This window comes from Lissotriton vulgaris, chromosome 5 (genome assembly GCF_964263255.1).
Source record: "Lissotriton vulgaris chromosome 5, aLisVul1.2, whole genome shotgun sequence".
Classification (NCBI taxonomy): Eukaryota; Metazoa; Chordata; class Amphibia; order Caudata; family Salamandridae; genus Lissotriton; species Lissotriton vulgaris.
This window is the reverse complement of record NC_141693.1, coordinates 300,304,867-300,329,223: the sequence shown is the minus strand read 5'-3', so window position 1 is coordinate 300,329,223 and position 24,357 is coordinate 300,304,867. Positions and strand designations below refer to the sequence as shown.

The window sequence follows — 24,357 nt, the reverse complement described above, 5'->3', positions numbered from 1 at the left end:
TTGACTTAGTGGGGCAGATTTTAGTGCGGAAGTTTAGAGTCAGCAGATTATTTTAAATTTGAGTAGGGAAGAATGTTTTGAACTAAGTGCAGCAGAGTTTTTAGATGGGAGTGAGGCAGAATGTTTTGGATTAGAGCGGGCAGATTATTATGGATTGGAGTGAGGCAGACTGTTTTCGATTGAGTAGGGCTGATTGGAGTGGGGCAGACTGTTTTGGAATTCAGTAGGGCAAACTGGAGTGGTGCCGATGGGAGTGGGGTGGGTTGGGTTGGGTTGAGAGGCTTGAAGTGTGGTGGATTGGACTGGGGTGAGTAGTTTGGATTGGAGTGGGGTGGATTGGAGTGGAGTGGATTGAATTGAGTGGGGTGGATTGGATTGAGTGGGGCGGATTGGATCGAGTGGGGCGGATTGGATCGAGTGGGGTGGATTGGATCGAGTGGGGCGGATTGGATCGAGTGGGGGGTATTGGATTGAGTAGGGTGACGTTGCGTGGACTGGAGTGCTGCGGATTGAAGTGGGCTGGGTTGGGGTATACTATATGAGCATCATTTCAGAAATTAAGAGTCAAAATAAATTATATCAAATGCAATAAAATAATCCTCATCTTTTGAGAACAGCCAATGAGCAAAAGCAAAAGAAAACATGAGTGCAAAGTGAGAAAAGAAGACTTGGCAAAATTAAATAAGGTTAGCTATAGAAAATAAGTCTTAGCAATGTTGTTGGTCTTACTGGGCACATTTTTGCCAGTCACACCCCTTCTGTTTGCAGTGCACTAAAAGTTAAAAAGAACAAAATAGTACTTCAATTACATATGGAAAAGCGGACGAGCATTAATTAAGTTGAATCAATTAGTCCTTGGTCCCGCTCCATAAAGAGGAATGAAAATGATGTTAGGTCTTCCTTGCCGAATTACGAGGCTGTAAACAAGAGTGGCTGCTGTTCAGCATGGCTAAACGTTTTTGGGGTAAAGGAGATTAGAGTGGCAACAGTAGAGTTAAGTGGCGAGGAGGGGAGTAAAGCAGAAGTAGCTGACAGTGTTGTGGAAGGAGTAGAGTGTCAGAGTGGAAGGGCGTAAAGTTGAGGGGCATAGAATGGAATACAGTGTCAGAGTTGAGTAGAGTGTTGTAAAGTGGAGTGGCATGGAGTGGCAAAGAGTGGAGAGGCATAGAATTTTTTTGTGCAGAGTGGAGTACAGTGTTGTAGAATACAGTGGTACAGAGTGGAGTAGATTGTCAGAGTGGAGTGTCATAGAGTGGAGTAAAGTGGAGTAGATTTGAGTGGTGTTGACTGGATTGGCATGCAGTGGCATAGAGTAAAGTAGAGTGGAGTGGAGTGGCGTAGCGTGTCATAGAACAGAGTGGAGGAAAGTAGCATGGAGTGGTATAAAGATAGTTATGTAGAGCGTCTAAGAGTGGAGTAGTGTCATAGAATGGCATACAGTAGAGTGTTGTAGAGTAGAGGGGCATAGGGTGGAATAGAGTGTCAAGGGAGTAGAGTTTATTGGAGTAGCGCATCAGAGTGGAGTATAGTAGAGTGGCTTAAAGTGAAGATATGTAAAGTACAGTAATGAAGAGAAGATTGGCATGGAGTGCATTGGGTTTGAGTAAAGTGGTGCAGAGTGCATTGGTGTAGAGTGCAGTGGCATAGAATAGAGTGGTGCAGAGTAGACTGCAGTGGCGTACAGTGTAATGGGGAGAGTAGAGTGGCACAGAGAGGAGCCGAATTGCACAGAGTGGATTAGTGCAGGTTAGAGTGTAGACGTCGAGAGTAGAGTTGGGTAGAGTGCAGTGGCACAGAGTGGAGTGATGCAGATTATAGTGGCGTATAATGTAGTGGTGTACAGTGCAGTAGAGTGGCGTGGAGTGGTGTATATGAGTAGACACAACTTCCTTTATAACTTCAAACATTTTCGCTTTGGTTTCTTCTGTGTTATATCCCATGAATGTTAAAGGTTGTGTAAGCTGGAATTCCATATTATGTTAATGCTATTTGTGTTAAAAAGAGTGACCTCACTTCCATTTATACCATGTTCAAAGTAACTCGAACAGCGAATGGGATTTTTTTGGAGGTGCCAGTGTTGTTATGTTTCGAATGTGAATATTGCCTGAACATACTGTATAAAAAATTGAATAATATTTAAATAGAATATGAAGTAAAAGAATAACTTTATCTTCTATATACCCATGAGTGTGGTTTCTGTTTCCCTTGATTAATCTTTCAGATCCATATTGTGGACCGATGCTGAGTAAGGTAATATTTTGGATGAAGATAATTCCTCAAAGGACATCTTATGTATGCTTAGTAGAGTGAAATAGCATAAAGAGTGGTGCAGAGCGGCAAAGAGTTTAGTAGCAGAAAGTGCAGTGCTGCAGAGTGGTATAGTGTTCGGTCGCATAGTTTAGTGGCAGAGAGTGCAGTGCTGCAGAGCAGTGTGGTGTAGAGTGCATAGGTGTAGAATGCAGCGGTGTAGAGTAGTGCAGAGTAAAGTGTATGTAGAGTGAAATGGTGCAAAGTAGAGTAAACGTAGAGAGCAATGTGTAGAGTAGAGTGGATTAGAGTGCAGTGACAGAATACAGTATAGTGGCGTACAGTGCAGTGGTGAAGAGCAGCTTGGCATAGAATGTAGTGGTATTGAGTCTATTAGTTTTGACTAACGTGGGGTAGAGCGCACTGGTGTACTATGCAGCGGTGAACAGAGGCGCAGTGGTGAACAGAGGCACAGTGGGGAGTGGAGTGCCGCGGAGTAGAATCAAGTGGCGTAGACTGCAGTGACATAGAGTAGATTGCTTCAGAGTAGAGTGGAGTGGCGTAGAGTGCAGTGGTATAGAGTGGCTTAGAGTGCAGTCGAGCAGAGTATATTAGAGTGGCCTAGAGTGGATTGGCATAGAATGCAGTGGTGTAGAGTGGAGTGATGCAGAGTAGAGTGGCGTAGTGTTCAGTGGTGTAGAGTGCACTGGCACAGAGCAGAGTGGCATAAAGTGGAGTGGTAGAGAGTGCAGTGTAGCAGAGTATACTGCTGAAGAGTGTAGTGGTTTATACACGAGTGGTGTGAAGTGCAGTGGCATAGAGTAGAGTGATGCAGAGTAGAATAGGGTGGAGTAGCGTACAGTGACAGAATACAATGGCGTAAAGTGCAGGGGCATACAATACAATGGTGCAGAGTAGACTGAAGTAGCGTGCATTGGTTTTAAGTAAAGTGATGTAGAGTGCATTGGCATAGAGTGCAGTTGCGTAGGGGGGTGCAGAATGGCGTGGCTTCGAGTGCAGTGGTGCAGACTAGATTGTTTAGGAGTGGGGAGCAGTGGCGCAGAATAGAGTAGAGGGATTGGCATAGAGTACACAGGCATACAGTGAAGTGGTACTGAGTAGAGTGCACTGGCATAGAATGCAGTGGCACAGAGTGTAGAGTTGCAGAGTAGGGTAGCATACAGTGTGGTGTGGAGTGGTGAAGAGTGCAGTGGTGCAGAGTAGTGTGCAGTGGCATGGATTGGTGCAGAATAGTAAGGGACTTCGTAAAAGAATAAAGTAAACAAGGTTTGGGCAACAGGAGGAACGAACAGCTGGACAGCCTAAAGCAAATAAAGTCAGCAAATAGCAAACTAGACAATGTGAGTTTCAAACTATAGCGTACTGCCAACCCATGTCCTTGCCAATACCCACCCCACACATGGAGAGTAATTTTACTGGTCGCTATTCTGCAGCCTGTAAGTCAGGACTCAACATTCTAAGTCTGCCTACAGCTCATCTCTTCCAACGCTTACATTGCAGGCCTACGGTGTACAGTGAGAACCAAAAGAGTTCCAGCGCTCTTTTCATTAGAAGACACTACACAACAACGAGCGGAATGCATTTCTAGCCCCACTTTCTGAAAGTCCCCAAGATGGCTTTAGCAAACCAGACAGCTGTGCTGTCGGGTAGGCTGTGACCTAAAAACCAGCCCAGCATACCATAAAAGGGCCCACAAATAGTCAAAAACCAGACCCACACACTGACCTGTCAGACCTGCACTTCCGGCACTGATTCATTGCTGTATGGGCCCGTCCAACCCCGTTAGCAAATAAGAAAAGTATGCCCGGGCTGGGCAAGGGAGTTACTTAGGATCGTAGAATAGTGTCAAGACGGAAGCCATGATTACCGTTCTGGTCTCCTGGTTCACCTGTCCTCAGTACGGCCAACATACCACAAGGAAGCATTTAAAGCAACATAACTGCCTCTCAATCATGTTATCACCAAGCAACCTCCAATGGCTTTATTATATCTTCCTGTATTTTCTTCTAATATTAAAGAGCTTGAACCTGTGCCAACTGAGACTACCCACCTGTCCCAGCTCCCTACAATGCCCACCGCATAGTGCTGATCATATTTTACTCTCAACACAAGTGATGAATTTAAGTTGAATCCAATCTGAGGGGGAATGGGGAAGAGGCCTTCCCTCGCCTCCAAAACACAGCACTACTTGTGCCACCACAGTGCTGTCGTTTCATTACACCGGAAATAATAGATCACTGGAAACAGAACTCAATGATACTCATTTTAGCTTCCTCTGAAGAATAAAAAAAAAAATCTACGATCGCTCTGCAGGAACCCAAACCTGACATTTATAAATGACACACATCTGCAGCAGGTGCAACAACCCACTGGGTTATTTTACCTGAACTAATGTGCGAACCAAACACATTAGATAGATTGGCAGTCCAGAAGAAAACCAAAGGAGCGATTAGGAATCGAAAAGCGCAGCTTCAGAAAAAAAAAACTGAGACCGAAATGGAAGTCACGAGTCTCACTGTTTCCTCAACGCGAGATCACGAGCCGCACTCTCTGCCACTGCTAATGTTCATAATAATAAAACTTGAATAAGAAATAATAATGAAGGCTTGCATGGCACACACCATAGTCCTCGCTCGGCGGTGGCGGATCCGGCGCTGTTCTGCGGAGGCGGCTCTGGAGGCAGAAGGGCGCCCCCACGTCTCCGGTGGTTCCCGGGGTCCCCTTGCAGCGTCAGCGCTTCCATGCGAGGGTGGCACTGACGGGACGGTGCACGCTTCAGTCGCGCTGAGACCGCGTCGCCGCCGCCGAGCGTGCGTGAGCGCGGCCCCGCTGTGCGCGCTCCCGCCACCGGAGGATCAATAGGCGACAGCGGCAGCCGCTGCGCTGCAATACAACTCGCAGGGGCACGACCTGCCCCCGGTACAGACAAGCGGAGTGCACAGGGAAAGAATTAATCCCAGTACACTGCTGCAGAAATAGCAATGTTTCCTCCTCACTGACAGGAAGATGTACCGCCCACCGAACGTCTTGTCAGTGAAATGTAGCAGCCCTGGGTCAGCATCAGCAAGGATTGGGGGGCTCTCTCGACTGCATTCGTGCCCTGCGCTCTGAAGCCAGCCCCCCCCCTCCTTTTCCAGGGGCTTCATTTAGGATTGTCCTGATAAATGCCGCCCCCCCCTCCCCAATCAGGCCTAAATACAACACAAAGCTTCCATAGTGATGACACCCCCGGAGACCCCTCCCCTTCAGATCAGACCTAAATACAACACAAAGCTCCCCTCACGCTCCAGCTGTCATTTGCTCAGGCTGAGTTTAAAGGGACAGGGACAGGGGCAGCCGGGAGTCCAGACATCCCCGCCCCGGCCCCAGGATTTACAAATGCTGGCTGCCAAGGCAGGAGTACAAAGACACCTGCGCCCCTAGTGCCTCTGCCACCCAAAGCTCCGCCCACACTAACACAATATGCTATCAAGAAAAAAAAAAGCTTCAGCGACAAAATGCAGACAAGAAAACCAGTCACTGCTCTCGGCAAGTGTTTATGTCGTAGAAAAGTGCCTAAAAGGGATATTGTTCTAAGTGCACGTTATATGGATATTCTAAATATAAAAACACTAAAGCACAGATTAACTCTCAGGCGAGGATTATTTTTCTATGCATAGCTTTGATTTTTTTTCTATTTTTGTGTATCTTAGTTGCTTCTAAAAAAGGAGGAGATGAAGTGGAAGAAAATCGCCGTTGTCTATATTCCTTTATTCATTTTTTCAAGGCTCAAACGCACTACTGAAAGTCCCTGTATAAACGTCATTGAGTACACGGCAGCCGTCACTGTGACTTCGCTGCAAGTGGGGCAGCTCCAGTGCGAATTCATTACAATGATCGGAGCTCTTGAAGTGATGATGCGTCACCTCTTCGAGAGAGCTTTTCGACATCATCGTAGTAAAGGTAGCTTAAAAGTTGACGTTAAGGCACTCAGGGGTAGCTCCCTGTATGATATCACTGCACTAATGGAATCTCTCATGATGATGTAATTGCGGAGTGACGACCATGCAGTGAGGGCATTTCCTTCCTCAGAAATCTCATTTCGTCTGTATTTTAGGTAGACAATTTCTTTTTCGCAATTGTACGCTGCAAAAGTTTTACAAATTCAGCTTTTGAATGAGAACATCAATTTCTCTCCTTACCAGTTCGTCTGGTTGAACTGTAATTACAGGAGTAGGAGTATCTGTATCACTGGTATAATGTCAACACAGTGCCACTGGATTCCAGCTATCCTGGCTGATGAGAGGCGTTCCCATGAGGCACAGGGCCAAAAGATTCCTAATGAACACATTTTTACCTTAACTTGGGCTACGATCACTTGCTCGAAATCATTGTTCCTACAATCATTGTACCCTCATTCGATGCTGCTCTTGTGTGTCCCCCCTTCGTAGCCCGTTATATTAGTGTTTATCGTATTACTCTCCTTTACTCACTTGTCTGGGAAACATGCGAGTATTCCTGTTGTGTATTCCTACTTGATGTCGATATTGGATCTATGCTCGTCTTTTCCGTATTGTCTACCCCAAACCCGTTTATTGCACTACTCTCCTTGAGTTATTTGTCTGGGATTGATGCGAGTATTCCTGTTGCGTAATTCTACTTGTTGTCGTTATTGGATTTATGTCCTTCCTTCCTTAAGGGCTCTGATATCCTTCGGGATCTTGTTCGTGCTATACAAAACTTTATAAATAAATAAATGTGCATATGGCCAGGTCAGCAAAAGAATGATGGATTTAACCCAGATCTCTTGACTGCTGAGTGTTTTGATTTGTTCTGCATTCCGTCCATCAATTGTGTGACTTGTCAACACAGTGAAGGCACCTACCAGTGTAAGTAACACCACCACACTGAGTGCCCAGTGTATTGCCCCCAAAGTGATTGTAGCTCCCAAGGTGAGGTCACTGCGCTGAGGGCAGTTGGCAGAGTCAATTCGTAGCAGCAAGTATTACGTCACTGTAGTGAGGGCAACTTACATATGTAAGACATCCCTGCTTTAAGCGCAGTTTTCAATGTGACGTCACTGTAGTCAGCCCAAGTGAGTCCTCAATCTGAAGCCACAACAGTGATGTCAGTTCCAATTGAGATGTCTATAAGGTAAGAGCAGTTGCTATAGCCAGGGCTATAAGTGGGCCAGGTCTCACGGGGTCTGAGCACATGCAGTTTTTTAAAGGGGTTCTCGAAACAGGTCTCTATCGGGCTCTGTTTTGTGCCCTGGCACAGGCGGTCCATTTTTTTTCCCGGATGCAGCGGCAGCAGGCACATCGATGTGCGCTGCTCACTTCTCACTAATGGAGAAGTTACGGCATGATGTCATGCCAGGTGAGCGCTGTAGGAAAAGGGGAATCCTTTAAAGAGAGTCATTTTCTCTCTGGATTTCCCTTCTCTTTCTGAAACTCAGGAGCAGCAACATTGTCGTGGTTTCACCAGGGCTTTAAGTGGAAGCTTTTTCAATATTATATACAAGCTATAGTTGCCTCTTATTTATCTTATGCAACAAACATTCATTGGCAAAGCCAATAGTCCTGACTTGTTGTAGGTATGATGTTACTTGTTGTATCATATATCTGGATTCAATGACAGAAACAGCAAAATACCAGTCAGGCGGCACACTACTCTAAGCACATATTTTTTTTAGCTTACCTGTTTTAAGCCACGTCCTTAATTATATTGACCACGCCCCTTTAGGAGACTCTCCAGTTTTTCTATCCCTCTTAAAGCCCTGGCCATAGCAATGTCACTAAAAGGAGGGCTGATTAGCAACCACAGGGGCTGTCCAAAAACCCCGGGACAAGCAACTAATACACCTAACAATAGGTTCAGGGAGAAGAAACACTGAAGTTAAAATACTTCCAACAATTCAAAAAAAGAAATAAACAAACAAAAAGAAAGAGATGAAAACATGAAAAAAAGTGGTTAAAGAGGCCCTTTAAAACTAAATACTAGTATCAAAAATAACATATTTATTGTATCATATATCAACAGTTCCTTAAAAATAATTAGTTCACGTACAAATGTGCTCAAGACAAAAAATGCTGGTATACAAAAAAGGAGAGAACATACAGACCAGACAAGTGGCATACAAAAACATTACATATCAGGATAAAGGAACAACATAAACGTAAGTATTGTGTCCTTAATTCAAATTGAGCCACAAAGAAGCGGCTCCCACGTTGAAGTTAGGACAGGGAGGGCAGGACCCAGTGTGATGTTATTTCAGGAAATGCATCATACAGAGCGACCCCGTGGTTGGGAAGGGGAAGCATTGGATGGTGGGGGCCAGTGTGGGCAGTCAATTCAAATAAGGGAGCCTACAACGCGAGGTCACTAGGATGAGTCTGAGAGTAACTACCAGTCGAAGGTCAAAGCTGGAAGGCAGTTCCCAGAGGTAGGTCACGGTAGGGAGGGCCGATGCTGTGTGTTTTCAACGCTATAGGTGCTAGGCCCTCTGAGACACTGCTGTGGTGAGTGAAAAAAGTCCAGTGTGAGGTTACAAGAGTGAAGGCCCCATGCAGTGTATGTAATAGCACACTAGTAATTGCAGTACTCGACATGACGTCAGTGCACTGAGGAAAGCTCTCTGTCAGATTCATTGGCTGTATGACGCCACTGCAATGGGCGCACCTCCCTGTGCTATCACTGCACTTATGCCAATATCAATGTGACGTCACTTCGGTGAGTACAGCTCCTAGTGCGATGTGACTGTTGATATCCATCTGTCAATCATGCAGTTGCCAATGAGATGTCGATGCAGTGACTCAGCTCTTGCTGAGTCAATGCGATGTTAATGGAAGCCCAGGCGCGACGTCACTGCAGTAAAGGTCGCCGGAGTGTGAGGTCACTGAAGCTGTGTAAGAGCACCAGTAAAGGGAGCCCCAGTGGGAGACCCCTGCAGTGGGAAGAAGCCACTGTAGTAAGGAGGGCAGCTCCCTGTGTGACGTCGCTGCTCTGCCAACAAGAGTTCTGTGCAGTTTCAGATAAGACTGTGGCCCCTGTCACAACAATTCCCTTTCTCATCTGTCACCCTGTTGATAGCCTCCTAGCGTATACACAGCTGCGGCGAGCTGTGCTTAGGAGTCACTTTCTTTAACTGGATTTACAAGAAGGGCATTGATATTGTAACGACCAGGAACTGTGCACGCGCATCTATAGACATACACATCAGTTTGTATTATCAAAATGGATACAGGGGGCACACATGTAGATTGTGAACTAGAATGCAGAAGGCGGGGGGGGGGGGGGGGGGGGGGTTGCTCGCACTATAGTTGCTGCCCCAACCACAGTTTAAGGGCAAGGAGCAGAACGATAAATCGTGTCCCGTTTTCATAGCATGCAGTGAGGCAAGTCACCTCTAGGCGCTTTATCTCCAAGCTGTCTGCATTCAGAGAGTGAACTATCACAGATTAGAAACTACAGGCCCAATTCATAAAGCCATTTAGGCATGAAAAGCAGATTTGCACTTAAAATTGTGGTTTCAAGACTGCCTAGTAGCCACAAAAAGTGACATTGCAAGCGTAAATCCTTTTAGTGTGGCGTAACATTACCCCACAAACGCGTAATATTATGCATGAGTAAATCCTGCTCAAGGACTGGAATGAAGATGATATTTGGCAAGGTTTCCTTTGTGGGGATTCACAAACTCCTCTACGATCTCTTCTCACCATAGAAATGGCCAGAGATTTACTACTGTCAAGAGGAGTAGTAAATCCTCTGAATGGCAAGGAAACAATCTCTTCATCAAGAGGGGTGTAGGGGACAGGGATTCTCCACCTGGAAAGAAATATTATCCCTATGGAAAAAAGAAACAAAAATAATAGTGCCATTACGCAAAGGAGCAGGCATTTCAACCAGTGTAATTTTACAACGCCTACAGTCATGCCCAGTGGAAATGTATTTGGAGAAGCATGGATTCCCAAAACTTCCAGGAACCAAAGTTTCCTGGGAAAACTTGGAAGAGTTTAGTGAACTGCAGAAAGCTATGAATATGCACAATGTGGGTGCAGGGTCCCACCCTTCTATATGAATCGGGCCCAATGAATGAGCACTGCTAAAAATATATATGGTATGGGAAGGCTTTGGTCACAAATAATGTAAAATAGAAACAAACCTGCTGCTGTTAAGACATTTGTCACTAATTCTATATGTATTTTTTAATGACTTGTGTATATATAGTTAGCAACTATTACTTATGTACACTTCTGGGTATTGTAATGTTCTCTATCTTTGTAAATAATGTATATATGCAACTGTGACCCAGACACCCTGCTAGCGAATTCAACTGCTGAACTGTTACGTACCTGTTTGCTTATTGAGATATATGGCTTTTGCACTGATGGCACATGGCATAGCCTTGATCCATTCAATTTAAAGAGCACACGATGATGGTTACATGTTCTTGTTCAATTTGAAATTTCTGTACTTTCTTTGGTTCGGAAGAGGCCACGCACATAGATGGTCGAAACCTATCGACCTTTTGTATCGACGGAGCTTGTAAATATGAATGTTCCCTTTCACTAATTTTGGGCAGTGGGCAAGGCATGAACCACTCGATAGATTTGCCTTTCTGTCTAGCCTTCTGACTTCTTCCTGGTGGATCAAGGACTTAAACTGCTTCAGTAGCACCTTTAACACATCGACGAATCTCAGAGGGGCAGGGAATAGATAAAATGTTCATTTGTATATATTTGATGTAATTACTATAATTTTGATGTCAAACAGAAGAACATTTTTAATGCATTTTGTGATGGTTATATATGTAATTTATATATATACACAATTGTTTTTATATTACTTCTTGCCACTCATTGCTTAGTATATTATTTCAAAAACTGCGCAACAGCATGCGAACCGAGACAGGAATGAGTAGCATTATTAAATCGACTAGGGTAGTAGCATGAAATTCTTTCACAGTAGAAATTCAAAATTGTATCAATATTGTGTTTGAACTAATATTGTCTTTTCATGTATCCCTACTTTAAACCTCGTTTTGCTTTGTTTATTTTGATTATTAAGCAGTGACTGGACTGTACCTCTCTATAATTGAACACAGTCTAAATCAAGACCATATTATGAGGGACAAAGGATCACAGATCTATGTTTTTGCAAACGGGGTGCTCCTCAATGTCCTCAACCAGGAAATTCCACTGACCCACAAGGTGAAGAATTTAAGAATAATGATTCTCTTCTTCATAGAACCCCCATGTATGAGATGTGGCTAAAAATATATCCACAGTGCTCAGGTTTGTCCACAAGTCGTTTAGGCACATATTTATCAGATCAGTGCTAAACTAAACATTACTTGTGCCATCAGGCAAGGGTAGTGTATAATGCCTTTTGCCCGATGGCAAAGCGACATTAACTGGGTTGCACAAAATGGACTCTAAATACCCTTTCGAGGCCGGTGTCATACTATGTTATACAATAATCATAAAAGTTGGGCTATAACTATATTGTATGGATAAGGAAAAACGATGCGATCCGCTCACTGGGACTCTGAACTTCAGATAATTCATTTTTGTTCAACCCCTTTTCAGGTGTCTTCCATGGGTGGATATGTCTCTGTTAGCATGGCTGGACCTAATCTGTTTTACTTTTGGTTTGGAAAGCGCAAACTCCACCTAATCAGGTTTCACAGCACTGCACAGTAGAAGGTGTGAAACATCAGGTAGAAATTCAATAGAGTATATATACACATTGGCTGAAAACACAGGAACAGTTTGGTACACAGTGTAACTTTGATCACAATAATTACAACGGCAGAGAACATTACATTATCCAAAAGTATACATAAATAATGGTTGCTAACTGCAGAAACATAACTAATGAAAAATACAAATAGAAATAATGAGAAATGCGTGTTAGCAGCAACAGGTGCATTTGTATACATATGATGTAATTCTTTCAATTTTGATGTTGAACAGAAGAAAAGTTGAAATGCATTTTTGATATTAAGTGATGATCATATATGTGATTTATGTATTTATACACCATTGTTTTTGTATTACTTCTTACCACTTAAATAAAGTTTTGCTCAATTTATTAAAAAACTGCTTAACAGCATGAGAATCGAGACGGGTATGAGTAGCATTATTAAAGCAAAAAGAGTACTATCATGCAATTGATTTGCTGTGCCAATTCGAAATTGTATCGATATTGGTTTGAACTAACATTGTCTTTTGGTCTATCCCTACTTTCATCCTTATTTATGCTTTGCTTATATATTTAGTCCAGGTTTGGTATGGTAATATGGGTGAACCTCTTGGCTTGTGTATAATAATATTAACCAAAATAAAATTTGTAAAATTGGGCATACTTTCATTAAATGTCAGGACAACAAGCGGGTTGGCCTAGGATTGAAAGTAAGTGCCATATGATCTAATGATATTAAGGAACACATACTTATTGCAAGGGCAGAGAGCCCAGCCTAAACACATTCAATAGGTTAATTCATTAAGGGCAGGAAATGCACAGTGAGTGTGAAGTTGAATACCTCAATCTACACTCTGGAAAGCCAATCACTCACATAGGCGGAGTAACCAGCTCAAGGTGGGATTACCAGCCGCTGGTTGAAGTCTTAGAAGTGTCTGGTGGTCCGGAGTCAAACAAAGCAGAGATAGCAAAAAAAGGATGAGCTTTTGACCCTTATCCATTTCCAACAGAGTATAAACAATGTTGAAAAGGGCCAGATCCTGCCAATTATAGGGCAGAATCCAGACTGTCTGGGATTCACAAGAGCCTTTACAGAAATGTTTTTAATGTTAATTAGCAACAACCTTCTCTGGTATTTTTCTAACATCAGACATGCTAGTGATGGAGAGGGAGGTGCTGGAATCATCCAGCATTCAAGCCAGTCTTATTCAAAAGGGGCGTAACAAGAAATGTTATGCATGCAGTGACAACGCTCTTTGGGATGGATTCATTGATTATGACACACAAGAAAAAAACCTCTGGAAATGTGACCAGACCCACCCTGTGGCAGCATCCTTGTGGCTTTAAGGGACAGTGCAGCTTTAACCAATGTAACCTGCTGAGTCCAACAGGAGAAAGTGGAAGGGAAGGATAGGTTGGGGGGGGGGGGGGGAGTGTTAAAGAGCTAACGTATATCCATCATCTTATATCATAGTTACATTTTTGACATGCAGGTGACAGCAAAACAACTTATTTTGGGTAGCACATGTTTTTTACCATCTTTGTTTTGCTTCCCCTTATGGTAGTAAATGTATTCTTGAAAAAGTTAAGCGACCGGAGTACCTAATTAGATGAAAGCCAACTGTCTCAAGCTTAACAGTGACAAAACAGTAGTGTTCTTCGGTAAGAACACCTCACCATGGGACTCCAACTGGTGGGGTACCAAACTCAGACCCACATCCACACCCTGCACCCACGCTAGGAACTTTGGAATAATCATCAATAGCAAACTGTAATGATCACACTAGTCAACACAGTCACAGCATCCTGCTTCCATACCATGAAGATGCAGAGACAGATCTTCAAATGGCTCCCAAGCAACATAACAAAAACGGTCTTTTACGCCCTAGTCACCAGCAAGTTGAATTACGGGAACAACCCCTACGCCGGGATCACCAAGCGATTCACCAGAAGACTACAAAGCCTACAGAATTCAGCATCTGGACTCATCCGTAATCCTAACACCTTTTTCTCCAATTGACTGATGCACGGGTGACAACTGTAGATGGGTTCAAGCATTGCATTGGTTGTTATTTGGGAGGGAATGGTCCATGGGGCAGAAGTGTCTCAGTGCCAGTCATACTTTATCACTCACAGGCTTACTGATGAAGGCATACTCGGGTGAAGTCCTGACATCGCGTAGCCAGGCCCTCTACTAAAGAGACCCGAGTCTTGGAAGGAGCAGGTAATGCTAGTTTGGAAACACCTACTGGTCAGTCACAATATAGCATGAACTAGGATCTAGGAAGAGATTACCAGGAAAAGATCTTCTTCTGGGCATTTGGATTTGGCAAGGTTAACTGAAGGGGTCAAACAGGGAACGCAGAGGATAAGCAGACGTAGCAGCACAGCAATCAAGCTAAAAACACGAAACAGCCACAAAAGAGCTACACAAGATGAGAGATGCAGAGGTTTGAAAAACGGACAGAATTTCATCACCTACTGCTAAAAATAAGTGTCTCCAAAATGTCTTATAAATTAAGGTACACCAAGGTGATTATCAGTTAATCTACTGGTGTTATGTAGATTCCAAATAAATTCCTTGTTTCTAAATCTAGTAGCAGCTGTGCATCCATAGATAACTCAACTAAAGTATTTTATTGAAGCTTGTATATGTATGTAATAGCTATGCAATGCGAGGAAACATATGGTCGAGGGATTTCTCCATTTTAGGAACAACAACAGAGTGTTTCATAAGTACAGACATTTTGAAGTTAACAGATCCAAAGTTCATAGATTTCTCTGAGAACAATGTAATCATTTGTCAAGTGGGCCCTCATCTAAAGCCTTCCTCAAGCCAATGAAGTCCAGTAAACCACAGACTGGTACATACGTCACTGGAAAAGACAAATGAATGAATAATGTTAGAATTTCATATCCAGATTACAGCACATGGTCACAGGAAATATATGCTTAAAGATGCAGATTCGAAGGAACAAGGAGGGTTTTTTGAAAATGTCAATTTCTGGAAAAGGAGACATTTATTGCAAATACGTGTTCCTGGGAGTGAATGCTGTTAATCAGTGAAACTACTAGAAAATAATAATAATCATCTAGGCCTGTGAAATGGAGGAAGTGCAAAATAAATGAATAGAACAGCTTTTGACAACAGCTCGTTGATGGATCTAAAAGACATCGACTGGATAAAACAAGAGGTTTAAGCATTAGATATATAAAAATTGATAAAAACAATATTAAGCAAGGTAAACATGGAGTCACTTACCCCCTCCCTAAACAACTATCAGAATGCACAAAACAAAAATATCATGGCGGTGATCTGCAGTTTTCAGACCTTATAACACATCCGCCTTCTTATCTTATCCCCTTTTAGTTAATCATATTCAAGAGAACTGTACATCTATCACAGCAAGTCCCAATAATGAAGCAAATAATACATTACAATTATAGACATTAGGTTTTCAGAGGCGAGACCGAAAAGGTCCCAGCAACCAGAAGAAGAGAGGAGCTCTTCACAGTGACTGAGAAGGAAAAATATTAATTTATGACAAATGAAGTGAAGACGTAGAACCGGCATTCGAAGCACGGATGGTGAGTCTTTCGACTAATGGCATGTTCTCAGCAAATTGAAAGGTGAATTGGCAAAAATGAATCCCCTTTCTTCTCAAACAACCTGAAGTCACAATACAGGACATATATAAACATATAATTACCCAGTGGTGATAGCCAGTGTATAGTTATGACAAGGTCAGTTTCCATTGAAAGACTTTTTAAGGTTGCCGCCTACCAGCCAGGGCACCTGTCTGGTAATGGAAAAGACTTTCAGAAAGTTGACCTGGGAATGCATTCCACCCGTGGCTTGCTATTGGCTTTGGGGTTTTTAACTCAGGTTTTCTGCCTTTCAATTTGCTGGCTTTATTTGTTTAGGCTGTGCAGCTTGAGTTCGTACCTCCTCATGCTAAAGCCGTGTTTACAGTATTCTTCCACAAACTCATTTTCTGTAATAAACAGGCTTTTAAATCTTGTTCTGATCACATCACATTTGCTGGGCATTCAAAGACCGAGGTCAAATGTCAAGCTGTGTTTTCGTGGGAACCTGGTGTTTATTTTGCTTTTGGCGGACTTCAAAGTGAAAGGGTTTATAGCGCTGTAGGAAAGAAGAATGCAACGTGCTTTCTCCACGTAGCCTAATTGTGCCCTTAAATTAATTTTTTTAGAGCTAGCCATCTCAGAAGGCATCTCATTCTTTCGCTGCACAAACCTTTTGCATGTTATTTGACAAATTCCTCTTCTTTGGCGAGTTCATTCAATTTGTGAAACTGCCTTTTTAGGAAAAAAGTGCAAAACCGCATTTCAATCTCAACGTTAGCCTAACATATGGTGATCTTGGGCAATTTACCTGTTTAATGCCTATTCACTGTTAAGCACAGGATAGGATTGTTTCACAGAAAAGACCCAGCCACATTGTAACTCAATTTAAGAATGCTTGGTTTTGACTTTGAGGTGTTAAGCATCTGCTTTATTTATGACATCTGTGGCAACTCATTTTGGAGAGTTGGATAACTTTAAAGGCATTTTTTTATGAAAGCTATTATGTTTATGTTTAGCTACACAGTAAATATCTATTCCCTCTGCAACGGTGCCTTTTTCAGAATCTCCAACGTTCATCTGCTTCTTCCGCCCTCATCACACCCGTGGTAGTTGGAGCGCAATGCCAGCGAAGCTTACGGGACACTATTTTCTTGCAGCGATGAAGTAAGCGCTCACTCAGGGGATAGTTTGTCAAGCTTAGATTTAATTACCAGTAACCAGGGCTCGAGTCGGGGTACCACGAGGGTGGACAGCGTCCCCCACTTATTTTACCGGGGGGACGCCATCCCCCCTGCCAAACAGCTGTACTTCACTCTTTGGCCTCTCTGGGATGAGGAGCACGGCACCTTTTGTGCCATCACTTCCTGTTGTGACGTCACTTCCGGTGACTGCGTCCCCCCACTTCTTTATTTACGACTTGTACCCTGCCAGTAACGCATTTCAGAGAACCAAGTCTCAACACAGGTTTCATGTCAGACCACAACTTTACATATCGGAAATACGACATAGAAAATGGCCAATCATAGTTACAGCAGTCATGCAACTTTCTACAACAGTGTCCATCTTGCAACGGCTACTTACAATAGGAGTGTTACAGATAAGGACTTTCACCTTGCTACAATATTTCCCTCGACATGATGGTACACAAATATTCCACATATAGACCTTACTTGACTATTTAGTTCTGCATACTTCGAAAAAGGTTGTTACCTTACATAATGTAATGGGACATCTCATTGTGGTCAGTGGCCATCTTGGAATAGAGACTGTTGTTTGTAATCAAGTGTCAGAATTACGGTATACTCATAAGTGATACTAGCTCAGGAGGCTTAGTCTACTCTGATAAGGGCTACCTATTGTACTTCTGCTGGGATTACATCTACTAACTAGAAATCATAATGCACTAGTGGCAAAAAGTATCTGTGACATGGGGGGCACCTAATCATGTAGCCCAAATGTTCTTAATGATGTATGTGGCCAGCACCAGTGGCTATAGATACTGGGGATCGTGTATTTATGATTGGTTTACAGTATGCCCTTCTAATGTATATGTTCGTGCTAGTGGCTTGAACTAATTGTGTCATAACGTGACATTACTGGTGTGGCTCCCTGGTTGGCTGATAGTATGTGGTTAACTACAGACATAAGAGATCTGTATTCTGTAGGCACTTTTTATGAAAAATATTGTGTTTATGTTTAGCTACACAGTAAATATGTATTCCGTCTGCAACTGTGCCTTTTTCAGAATATATATATTACGGATATAACCGGTTTCCTCATTTGACCTTGCAGGCAAAAGGGTCATGATTTCAATGGTGCAGTAGGTGCAGTGGCACAGGGGCCAAAATGTTTTGGAAACCCACTGAGCACTGACTATTGCAATATTTTACTACTAAACAAGCAGTCGCAAGTGCAATTACCTTGCAGGCACTAGGGTCATGATTTGAATGGTGCAGTAGCACTGGGGCCAAAAGGTCTAGGCAACCCAGTGAACACTGATTATTGCTCTATTTTACTACTGAACTAGCAGTCACAAGCGCAGTTACTTTGCAGACACCAGGGTCATACTTTTAATGTTAAAGCAGGTGCAGGGGCCAAAAGGTCTAGGAAACCCACTGAACACCAATTATTGCTATATTTTACTACTAAACAAGTAGTCACAAGTGCAAAACACCTTGCAGGCACTAGGGCCATTATTTGAATGGTGCAGCAGGTGCAGTGGCACAGGGGCCAAAAGGTCTAGGAAACCCACTGAACACTGATCTTGCTATAGTTTACTACTAAAAAAGCAGCCACGAGTGCTTTTTTGGTTCTTACGTAACCATTGCACCCAAAGTAACACGTAACCTAAAGCATCACCGTGATAAAAGCTGTAAACTATTGGACTTTTCTGTCTACCTACAACTTATGTTTCATTCAGCACATTTATATGGGACAGTTTCACTGTTTTTGTACCGTCTTAAAATCCTTCTGAATCTGGACACACTAACAACTTGGCAGGGGGCATTCTCCATTGCATAACATTAGCACTTCAGCCTTTGTAATCACTACATAAAAACGTAAAACTTACTATATGGCCTTTCATTCCAAGCATCTATTGGCTTTGTCAATGTTTTTTAGTCATATTATACAGCAACACTAGCTTCAGTGCAGCATAACTGAAGAAAATAAAAAAGCTCTTTAACGTGGACAACGCTGGCTGTGTCATACAGCTTTTTTACATTAATTTTAGCCATTTGCAGCACAGCTCAAGACATTAGCAAAGCCAATAAATGTCCCAAAGGCAACGCCTATTGGCTTTGCCATTGCCTGTTTTGTTCTGCTAATAACCTAGTAATAATAACCTAATAACTTTGGTGTTCTTTGACGAAGTTGCACCAAACTTCCCAAAACAATGTTATTTCATGTAGGTTGCGCAAGGCAAATTTAGTGCAGATCCATCCTGTGGAGTAAAATAAATAAGCATTGGTAAATCCAAGAGGTCTCGCCTATGAGGGATCTATTGGATTTTTAGGTCGAAGCCTGCATTGCAGGGCATGGCCCTGCTGCAGGCAAAGACCTATTGTGAACAGGGGGATTTCAGTACTGCGTGAAACCACGCCCCCTTTTTCCATTGGCAGGCCTCTGGAAACGGAGGCCTGCCATTTGAAAAAGCTCCTGTTTAGCAGATTTGTCTGCTCTGGATCCCTCCTCTCGAGGACTCCATGACCTGCCTTAAGGTAGCACGACAATATTTTTAGAAATATTGCCTTGGCAACCACGAGGCAGGTCAGGGAGTCCTGGAGGGGCGGGATTCAGTATCCTGTTCCCGCCCCTTTTTTTTATTTTCTGTGCCTGTGCTTTTCGTCATTGTTGCATTGAAGTGGATGGACCCTCCTTGTTATCGGTTATTCTCTTGTACTTTTTACACTTCCTGCCGGGGACAACAACCTAAAAAGCATTCAGCAGCACCGTGTGCACTAGATTTGGGTGGTATGGTAGCACCTGCCCTTCCTGTCTTGCAATGAGCGACCCCGGAGTGGGTGCGGGGGGGCTGAGTGTTGTAACTGCGTCACCGCCTCGTCCGCCTAGTTTTTGTTTGTGCAGTCATTTCAGCCCCTCACTCGTGGTTGCACTGCGAGGGACAGCCGAGCTCCGAGGGACAGGCTGTTGGCGATGCATGAATCACAAGGGCCGACCTAGTGCTGCCAGAGCCGAGAGACGAGGTAAGGAGAGAAACTGAGGCATGGAAGGGGAGGGGTTGGAGGTGTGAAGACTGAGGGAGGGGCCGGGGGTGGGGGGGGGGCTGATTAAAATAATTTAAGGGGTAAGAAGAGTGCAGATCACACCTGGAGCAGCAAGAGACATCAGGCGAGGGGAGAAGAGAAGCATGGAGGGGAGAAGAGAAGCATGGACGTGTGAGGCCTGAGGGAGGGGCGGGGGGCTGATGAAAAGAAATGAAGGTAGAGGACAAAACCGTACGGGAATGAAAAGAGAAAGGGAGACGGTGTGAAGGAGGAACATGGGGGAGAGGTCGTACAAAAAAAATAGAGCAGGATTGCGAAGTGAAAATAAGAGTCTGGGGGAGGACGGAGGACCGAGAGGAGGAAAGTAACGGAGAACAAGAAGGGGGAGGGAAGGACGAGGGGTGTAAAAAGAATAACACCGCCCGACGCGGAGAAATGGAACAAGTGGGAGAACAACAGGGCCATGGACTGAGAGGAAGGAAAGGAACGGAAAAGAAGGGAGCGGGGATGAACGCGAGGAGGAGGTAAAGAGAGGTGAAAAGATGAGTAAAGGAGGGTCTGGGGAGGGCGAAGCGCATGTACGAGGGTCACTCCATGATGCACGCACTTCCACTAGCATGTAACCGTCGAAAGCATTGGAAACAGGAGGGGGAGGGTACAGCTACCCAACGGAAGGCCACGCTGTATCGACACCGAAAGGATGAGGGGCTAAGCGGACCCTGCTGGGATTCAAAGTATTCGGCTTCAGACTCGACCCGAAACGAGAAGTAAGCGGCAGTGGCATAGGGGAAATGATTGAGACTGAGGGGTGGGGATGATGAGAGATGGGCCAGAGGTGCTGTGGGGTGCACAAGTGAAGGGATGAAAGCAGACGTGCCAATAGACCCGATTCAGCCGGGAGACTCCAGATTTTTCGAGCCCAAATGGCTTCCTTTTAACTATCTCCCGCCTGAAATTGCATCTTGTTCAATAGAAGTCAATGGGGGAATTACATTCTCCCTATTTCAATTTCACAATCTCCCACTTCCCTGTCCTAAAATGTTGGCATGTATCTGAAAGGGAGGACCCAGAAGGGAAAGACAGAAGTGCCAAAGAAAGGAGAGTGAAGAAAGGCGGAGTGGAGGGGGTGAAGGAGTTCTGAGGAATTGACAGAAAAATGGACAGATGAGGAGACGTGGGGGGCTGAGGAGGAGAGCAGGGGTGTGACGGATGAAAGCCTGGAATGAAAGGCCTGGGGGGAAGTAGCAGGGCGCGGTAAGGCATGGGCGCCCCCCTCTTTCCAAAAGGCCCCATCTGTATCGACTCTCTTTATTTCGGTTTGCAAACGTCTCTTCTCTCAGCCGCCCGCTACACCCTTCTCTGCCTATCGGGCACAGCTTAAGGAGTTGGGGGGCCGGGGCAAATGCATTTTTTCCCCTATAACGATGTTATATTGTTTTTTAATGTATTGGCAAAACCAAGGGTACGCATCATCATTCTAATATAGGCAATATATATTTCAACTGGTTTTAAGTCACCTCCGTTCCCGACAATTTGGTTGCATAGTACAGGTCGGAATTAGCAGAAAATAAGTAATAAACGTCCCCTTCTCGGGGCTACACGACGGGATTTCTATGTTTACCTCATCATAAGACACTTCCATTTATTTTCCGTGAAAATATATTTCTTGGCTCTTTATTAACGCTGTATATGGTGATATTTAACGCAACGCGCCATCCCTGTCAAATGTTAACCCAGTCCAAGTGTTTTCTTTGTATTCTGGGATATGTACAAGTCCCGGAATTCAAATACAAAAACGTAGACTGACACAGACATCACACAGGAGCAGGGAAACGCAAAATTCTGTATTTCAATCATGGGTGTTTATAATATAGCATTAGCTCATCCCATGTCAGAATTGTTTGGTGCTTGGGTGTAATAATTGGGTCTCCTGGCTGGAAAATAATACGAGTTTCCCATGATAATTTCCCGCAAAAAAATACATAATTTGTGCCATTTTTAACTCCTTTTTAGGTCTCGACTCTAGATGGTGCGAATGCGCTGCCTCGAACCGATGCGGTCTGTGAATCTGGGCAAATCACTTAAACACCCCGTGCCTAACAAAAATGAATGTGTCCTCATGTAACGCATGTATGTACCCACCACCATCACCACCACGCTACCCACCACCCTACCCACCACCACCACCATCACCACCCTACTCGCCACCCCTACCCATCACCGCTAAGCATCACCACCACCACCATACCAACCACCACCACCCTACCCACCACCACCACCACCCTGCCCACCACCTCCACTCTACCCACCACCCTACCCACCACCACCAAACCCACCCCCCTACCCACCACCCCTACCCACTGCCACCCTACCCACAATCGCCCTACCCACCACCACCCTATCAACCACCCCTACCCACCACCATCACCACCCTACCCATCACCACCCTACCCACCACCACCACACCCACCCCTACCACCACCAAACCCACTACCACCACCCTACCACCATACCCACCACCCCTACCCACCACCATCCCTACCCACCACCACCCACCACCCTTACCCACCGCCACCCACAGCCACCCTACCCACTGCCACTATACCCACCAGCACCCTACCCACCACCACCAGTAGTAGGTGGTGGAGTAGGAGTAGTAGTAGGTGGTGGAGTAGGAGGAGTAGTAGGTGGTGGAGTAGGAGTAGTAGGTGGTGGAGTAGTAGGTGGTGGAGTAGGAGTAGTTCGAGTAGTAATAGTAGTAGGTGGTGGAGTAGGAGGTGGTGGAGTAGTGGTAGTATAGGTGTAGGAGTAGTAGTAGGAGGAGGAGGAGTAGTAGTAGGTTGTGGAGTAGTAGTAGTAGTAGGTGGTGGAGTAGTAGTAGTAGTAATAGAAGGTGGTGGAGTAGGAGTAGCAGTAGTAGGAGTAGCAGTAGGAGTAGTAGGTGTATTGTATTGTATTGTATTGTATATTGGATTCATATAGCGCTTATCACCCAGGGGTCTCTAAGCGCTTGCCTTGGGAACCCGTCCTGGCTTTTCCCTGTGAGATAGCCCCCACAGGGCATCCCCAAGGTGAAAGCCAGGCATCCCGCCGCGGGGGGCCGTTGTGGAGATTAAGCAAGATTAATGCCCAGAGTTGCAGAGTGTGAACCTATGATTAGGTCAGGCACCGAAGCGAGAATTATCGAGTCCGTGGACATTTGAGCTCAAGAGCCTGCCGCGTCGGGAATTGAACCCTGGTCCCGGGTCTGACCTCTGCTTCAGGGTCTGCCTGCTCTAACCAGTGAGCCACACTTCTCCACCAGGTGCTGGAGTAGTAGTAGGTGCTGGAGTAGTAGTAGGTGCAGGAGTAGTAGTAGGTGCTGGAGTAGGAGTATTAGGTGTAGTAGGAGTAGTAGGTGGTGGAGTAGTAGCAGTAGTAGTGGGTGGTGGAGTAGTAGGAGTAGGTGGAGTAGTAGGAGTAGGTGGAGTAGTAGGAGTAGGTGGTGTAGGAGTAGTAGTAGGTGGTGGAGGAGTAGTAGTAGGTGGTGTAGTAGTAGTAGGTGGTGGAGTAGTAGTAGGTGGAGTATTAGTAGTAGGTGGTGGAGTAGTAGAAGGTGGTGGAGTAGTAGTAGGTGGTAGAGTAGTAGTATTAGGTGGTGGAGTAGGAGTAGTAGGTGGTGGAGTAGGAGTAGTAGGTGGTGGAGTAGGAGTAGTAGGTGGAGTAGTAGGTGGAATATTACTAGGTGTAGTAGGTTGAGTATTACTAGGTATAGTAGGTGGAGTATTACTAGGTGTAGTAGGTGGAGTATTACTAGGTGTAGTAGGTGGAGTAGTAGTAGGTGGAGTAGGAGAAGTAGTAGTAGGAGTAGTAGGTGGTGGTGAAGTAGGAGTAGTAGGTGGTGGAGTAGTAGGAGTAGTAGGTGGTGGAGGAGTAGGAGTAGTAGGTGGTGGAGTAGGTATAGTAGGAGTAGTAGGTGGTGGAGTAGGAATAGTAGGCGGTGGAGTAGGAGTAGTAGGAGTAGTGGTAGTAGATGGTGTAGTAGGACTAGTATGTGGTGTACTAGGAGTAGTAGGGGGTGGAGTAGGATTAGGTGGTGGTGGAGTAGTAGGTGGTAGAGTAGTAGTAGGAGTAGTAGGTGGTGGAGTAGGAGTAGTAGGTGGTGGAGGAGTAGCAGTAGGAGTAGTAGTAGTAGGTGGTGTAGTAAGAGTAGTAGGTGGTGGAGTAGGAATAGTAGGTGGTGGAGTAGGAGTAGTAGGTGGAGTAGGAGTAGTAGGTGGTGGAGGAGTAGTAGTAGGACTAGTAGTAGGTGGTGGAGTAGGAATAGTAGGTGGTGGGGTAGTAGGAGTAGTAGGTGGTGGAGTAGGAGTAGTATTTAGCATTTCTTACAAAGCCCTTGGACTATACCATTTCCTGCTGAAAGGCAATATTTTTCTCCATGTGTTCCTATACCTGGCGTGTCACGCAGTTTGGTGCTTGCTTACCCTCTATGTTAAACAAGCATTTGCAATGCAATAGGTCTCGCAGTTACGCAAGTTTGAGCTATTGGCATTGTAAATGTATATGCGTTTTATTTATATATGTAAAACAAAACCCAAAATAAAAGGCCTAG

At 44.5% G+C, this 24,357-nt stretch overlaps 1 protein-coding gene across 8 annotated transcripts in view; it reads right to left on the bottom strand.

Moving 5' to 3' along the window:
* The window catches only part of MIB2 (MIB E3 ubiquitin protein ligase 2), a 402,179-nt gene that overhangs the window by 317,779 nt on the left and 60,043 nt on the right, over positions 1–24,357 (bottom strand). For 2 of the 8 annotated variants that reach the window (XM_086921480.1, XM_086921484.1), the window contains exon 1: positions 4,890–5,018. The exons of 4 other annotated variants lie outside the window; for them this stretch is intronic. In XM_086921480.1, the coding sequence (XP_086777606.1) occupies positions 4,890–4,892 (3 nt within the window). In that variant the 5' untranslated portion in view covers positions 4,893–5,018. Of the gene's footprint in view, positions 1–4,889; positions 5,061–24,357 lie in introns of those variants that run through there. 2 more of the 8 variants (XM_086921482.1, XM_086921486.1) reach the window with 2 other exon arrangements.